At 34.8% G+C, this 6,000-nt stretch overlaps 1 protein-coding gene across 1 annotated transcript; it reads left to right on the top strand.

Annotated features, from left to right (window-relative positions):
• The first annotated feature begins 248 nt into the window (after positions 1-248).
• Positions 249-1,896, top strand: im:7150988 (Golgi-associated plant pathogenesis-related protein 1). Its single transcript, XM_048179722.1, has 5 exons — positions 249-384; positions 549-572; positions 1,088-1,297; positions 1,377-1,454; positions 1,573-1,896. The coding sequence occupies exons 2-5, from the start codon at positions 566-568 to the stop codon at positions 1,728-1,730; spliced, it is 453 nt and encodes a 150-aa protein (XP_048035679.1). The 5' UTR covers positions 249-384; positions 549-565; the 3' UTR covers positions 1,731-1,896.
• The last annotated feature ends 4,104 nt before the right edge of the window (positions 1,897-6,000 follow it).

Here is a 6,000-nt window from a genome sequence, read left to right as displayed (position 1 = left end):
TCAACTTATCTAACAAGAAACAGTAAACCTCCTCACAGCTGTACATCACTCAGAGTGTCATTTTCCATGTTTAATTCTTTCACATTTCTCTGGAATCAACTCTTTATCTCTCTCTCTCACACACACACACACACACAGACACACAGTACAACAACACAAAAGCTCATGTGAAGCGAGTTCCTGCGAATCAAACCATTGGACATTTCTTTCGGTCCCTCTAAACTAGGGGCGTCAGTTTCACCCTCAGGTTCAACTAAAGAGATGGAGCTGAAGAGTGAAGGAGGAGGAGGAGGAGATAAAGTCACAGTATATATACACACATCAATCTGTGCTGAAGGCAGAGCGAGTGAACAAAACAACCCAACAACTCCAGGACAAGAGAAGGTATGAAGAGCCATAGAGAGGAACATCTGTTGTGTTCACATAGGCTACATGTACTCAATAAATGATGATATATATATATATATATATATATATATATATATATATATATATATATATATTTAATTATTATGAATATGAACAACAATTATGTTTGTTTTTTACAGCTCATACTTCTTCAGCTATGGCAGGTGGGTCAGCGATCTTCATATGTATTTCTGTATTTAATTATTCTAACTTTAAGCTGAAGTAAGAGTAGCTTCTGGTGTCATTCACTTCCAGTCATTTTACCTGAACAAAAACAGTCCGTTATGCTGCTTGATATTGCAAACATTTGGATTTTTTTATTATATTATTTTTTATTCTCATAATCATATACACACTGGCATAAATATAAAAGTTCCAAAAGGGTTTTTTTTTTTTTTTCTCATGCAGCCATTTTTTTCTTAGAGTGAAGAACATTTTAATAATCTAAAGAAACTTTTCCACTATAAAGCAATAGAAAGTTTCCATGGATGTTAAATATTCTTCATGGAACCTTCGACGCCAGTAAAGAACCTTTATTTTTCTATGAATTGGAAGTCTCACATTTGCACATTCAAAGATACTAGCTTACTTCCAGGTTGAAAAATACGATTTTAAGATCGATCCAAGTCTGTCTGTCCATCCATCTCTTGAGTGCTGGTGTTTGTTTGATTCTCCACAGACGAAAGCTTTAAACAGGAGTTCCTGGACACTCACAACCAGTACCGTGCGCAGCATCAGGTCCCGGCGCTGACGTACAGTGAGGGTCTGTGCGGCACGGCTCAGAAGTGGGCAGAACACATGCTGAGCAATAAATCGTTGAGCCACAGTAACACTAGCGATGGGGAGAATGTGTTTTATGCCTTTAGCTCCCAAAAAAAGACACCCACAGGTAAAATCTGCAGCTTAATAAATGAGCATGTTCAAAATGAGTGAGAACTTTAAAACATATATTGTTTTCTGTGTTGCAGGGAAGGAGGCTGTAGACTCGTGGTACAGTGAGATCAAAGACTACAACTTTGACACACCAGGACATCAACCCAAAACAGGTAATATTAGTTTTGGGATTGAATGAATTCATTGTAATATATAGCAATGAGGAAATTGACATTATTTTAATGGCCTTTATTATAATCTCTGTGTAACTGTGATATATATAATCTGCAGGGCATTTCACCCAGATTGTGTGGAAGTCGTCCACAGAGCTGGGAGTTGGGATGGCTACTGATGGAAACACGGTTTTTGTCGTTGGTCAGTACAGACCTGCTGGAAACATAACCAACGCTGGTTACTATGAGGAAAATGTTCTGCCTAAAGCGCAATAATGATTGTTTTCTTTCTTTCTTTGTTGGATTTGAATTTCTCCAAATGTAAACATTTGCATGATTTTGGCAGATGCTTTTATTCAAAGTGACTTATCATATGAAAGACAGGCCTGTAATAAATCAAATCTTGTGTGTGTGTTGTTTTAATAAAGTCATTGCATCAAAAGCAAATGTGCATTTATTACTAACTAGCTGAAATTCTGAAACAAAACACTGAAACGGCCAAATACTGAAAGAAGCAACAACCTCTCCTGAACTTATCTATAAAGCCATCTTATATTTTGATATGCAAATTTCGAAGGCCTCTAAATGATCAAGATGATCTGATAAACCTGTCACACTCAATCTCCTCCAGTCCTTCTGTCGTCTGTCTGAGAGTTTAGACTGTAAAAGTATTTCAGTATAACTGTCCAAACCTCCTTCAGCTCGAGCTTCACATGTCTTTCTGCTGTCAAATCTGCACTGATTTTTATCAAGTAAACGTAAGAATAACTTTGATATTGTTAGTAATATTTTAAGATTAACACTTACTGGACTGAAGCAACTTGTGTTTACTTGTCTATCCATACTTCTTTCCCCCCAAAGAATCATGAGTATCAAATATGATCATAATCTTTTGAGGAAGGGTTATTTGTTCATCTCTCAATCATCATTGTATTGCATGTTTTCAAACTACAGAGCTTAAAACTAAGCATTTAAATATCATCTTACTAAGACATATGAAGCTAATCCTTCAAGTTAGTGTTCCAAGTTGTCAGTTCTTATCACTAGAGGAAGTCAGAGAACTTCATTGAAAGAGTGAAGCACGTACAGGACAAAGAACAGGAAGATAAACACACCATTTCTCAGGAATTTTTCAGCCTCAGTTGCCCAGTTCACTCATTGTTTTGAGAGCACGAGCTCCAAAAGAAACATGCACACCTATTCCTAATTGCATTATCATCATCTTCAACACCAAGCTTTCCACTTTCCACTTTCCACTATCTGTTATTAACTAGAACAGGTGTGCATGTTTCTTTTGGAGCATGTGTTGTCCAAGATGGTTTGGATAATATTCATATTTGCCACACTCTAAACTCCAGAAAAAAAAAAAAAAATATATATATATATATATATATACAGTACAGTCCAAAAGTTTGGAACCACTAAGATTTTTAATGTTTTTAAAAGAAGTTTCGTCTGCTCACCAAGGCTACATTTATTTAATTAAAAATACAGTAAAGAACATTAATATTGTGAAATATTATTACAATTTAAAATAACTGTTTTCTATTTGAATATATTTGACAAAGTAATTTATTCCTGTGATGCAAAGCTGAATTTTCAGCATCATTACTCCAGTCTTCAGTGTCACATGATCCTTCAGAAATCATTCTAATATGCTGATTTGCTGCTCAAGAAACATTTATGATTATTTTCAATGTTGAAAACAGTTGTGTACTTTTTTTTCAGGATTCCTTGATGAATAGAAAGTTCAAAAGAACAGCATTTATCTGAAATACAAAGCTTCTGTAGCATTATACACTACCGTTCAAAAGTTTGGGGTCAGTAAGAATTTTTATTTTTATTTTTTTGAAAAGAAATGAAAGAAATGAATACTTTTATTCAGCAAGAATGCATTAAATCAATCAAAAGTGGCAGTAAAGACATTTATAATGTTACAAAAGATTAGATTTCAGATAAACACTGTTCTTTTGAACTTTCTATTCATCAAATAATCCTGAAAAAAAATATTGTACACAAATATTTTGTACAATTGTACACATTAAATGTTTCTTGAGCAGCAGATCAGCATATTAGAATGATTTCTGAAGGATCATGTGACACTGAAGACTGGAGTAATGATGCTGAAAATTCAGCTTTGCATCACAGGAATAAATTACTTTGTGAAATATATTCAAATAGAAAACAGTTATTTTAAATTGTAATAATATTTCACAATATTACTGTTTTTTACTCTATTTTTAATTAAATAAATGTAGCCTTGGTGAGCAGACGAAACTTCTTTTAAAAACATTAAAAATCTTAGTGGTTCCAAACTTTTGGACTGTACTGTAAATGAAATCGTTATCCTGTGCATGCAAATCTGTGCTGAAAAAGTGCTTGTCATTAAAGCTTCTGACTCAAAATCTGTTGTTTTTGCATTTTTCTTTCACAATTTACAGATTATATCTACCTGCCTTCCTTTGCTATAAGGGTAATTAAATAATTCAGATGTGTCAATAGTAATGTGTCACCATTATATATTCTAACATTAAATTTGTAGGAAAATAGATGTTTGTGGGTTGGAATGTGAGTATATGGGTGTGTGTGAGTATATGTATGTGCACATATATGTATAATTATGCATGTCAGTGACATTGATGTCCTGAAATGAGGAGGAAGAAGAACACAGTAGATGAAGAACAGCTGACTTCAAACTGCTCCACACATGAGATGTGATTTTATGTTTCATTCACAGAATGAGAATAGAGAGGCTAAAGTTCTGTAGTGCAGTTTTAAATCGGTCAAATAAACTTTATAAAAATAAACACAGTAATAATATAAGTCTATAATGTAATGTTTGACTAATAAGTGTCAAAGATAAGACACTTTCCTGGTTACTAGCGACATCTGCAGGAGGAAACAAGAGTTACAGCTGTACTCATTTACTAAAGTCAGTTTGATATTTTGATATCTATTTAGATTTATTGTTTTTATATTGCAAACTTGTTTAAATTTGATTCATGCATTTTGTGAAATAAAATGAAAACTGACAGATCTATATTAAATAAACTTAAAATCCAATGAGCTTGCATCTTTTGACAGCAAAAATTTTATTTCAAATTATTTTATTTTAACTCAATACAGAGTTAATCTTATCAATTCCAACACATATTTAATTTACAATTCTTAAAGAACAATGTCTTTAGCAATATTTTATGAGGACAAAGATCTTGTGAAGTGAAATAAGTAAATACGTGACGTGTTAAACTCCTGAACTTATCTATAAAGCCATCTTATATTTTGATATGCAAATTTCTAAGGCCTCTAAATGATCAAGATGATCTGATAAACCTGTCACACTCGATCTCCTCCAGTCCTTCTGTCGTCTGTCTGAGAGTTTAGACCGTAAAAGTCTTTGTTCTTCAGCTCGAGCTTCACGTGTCTTTCTGCTGTCAAATCTGCACTGATTTTTATCAAGTAAACCTAAGAATAACTTTGATATTGTTAGTAATATTTTAAGATTAACACTTACTGGACTGAAGCAACTTGTGTTTACTCGTCTATCCATACCTCTTTCCCCCCGAAGAAATATGATCATCAGGGTCATTTGTTCATCTCTCAATCACCATTGTATTGCATGTTTTCAAACTACAGAGCTTAAAACTAAGCATTTAAATATCATCTTACTAAGACATATGAAGCTAATCCTTCAAGTTAGTGTTCCAAGTTGTCAGTTCTTATCACTAGAGGAAGTCAGAGAACTTCATTGAAAGAGTGAAGCGCGTACAGGACAAAGAACAGGAAGATAAACACACCATTTCTCAGGAATTTTTCAGCCTCAGTTGCCCAGTTCACTCATTGTTTTCAGGGTTGAATACAGATTTTGCATAACTGACAAAAACAAAATTTTGACATAATAGTGCAAAGCTTGGTGTTCAAGATGATGATAATGCAGTTAGGAACAGGTGTGCATATTGCTTTGTTGGAGATTGTTTGGTTAAACGTGTCATAAAAAATAACACAAAAAATGTGTTATTAATTAACACATCCTTTTTGAGATACACTATATTGCCAAAGTATTGGGACAACCCTCCAGATCATTGAATTCAGGTGTTCAATCACTTCATGGCCACAGGTGTATAAATCAAGCACTTGGACATGCAGACTGCTTTTACAAACAGAGCTCAGTGAATTCAAGCGTGGCACCGTGATAGGTTCCCACCTGGGAAATAAGTCCAATCGTGAAATTTCCTCACTACTAAATATTCCACGGTCAACTCTTAGTGGTATCATAACAAAGTGGAAGCAATTGGGAACAATAGCAACTCAGCCACAAAGTGGTAGACCACGTAAAATCACAGAGCGGTTTCCATGGCCGAGCAGCTGCATCCAAGCCTTACACCACCAAGTGCAATGCAAAGCGTGGGATGCAGTGGTGTAAAGCATGCCGTCACTGGACTCTAGAGCAGAGACGTGTTCTCTGGAGTGACCAATCACGCTTCTCTGTCTGGCAATCCGATGGATGAGTCTGGGTTTGGCGGTTGCCAGGAGAACGGTACTTGCC

Source organism: Megalobrama amblycephala, unplaced genomic scaffold (genome assembly GCF_018812025.1).
Source record: "Megalobrama amblycephala isolate DHTTF-2021 unplaced genomic scaffold, ASM1881202v1 scaffold331, whole genome shotgun sequence".
NCBI classification, from domain to species: Eukaryota; Metazoa; Chordata; class Actinopteri; order Cypriniformes; family Xenocyprididae; genus Megalobrama; species Megalobrama amblycephala.
Note: the sequence above shows the minus strand (reverse complement) of the source record. Positions and strands in the feature narration are given on the sequence as shown.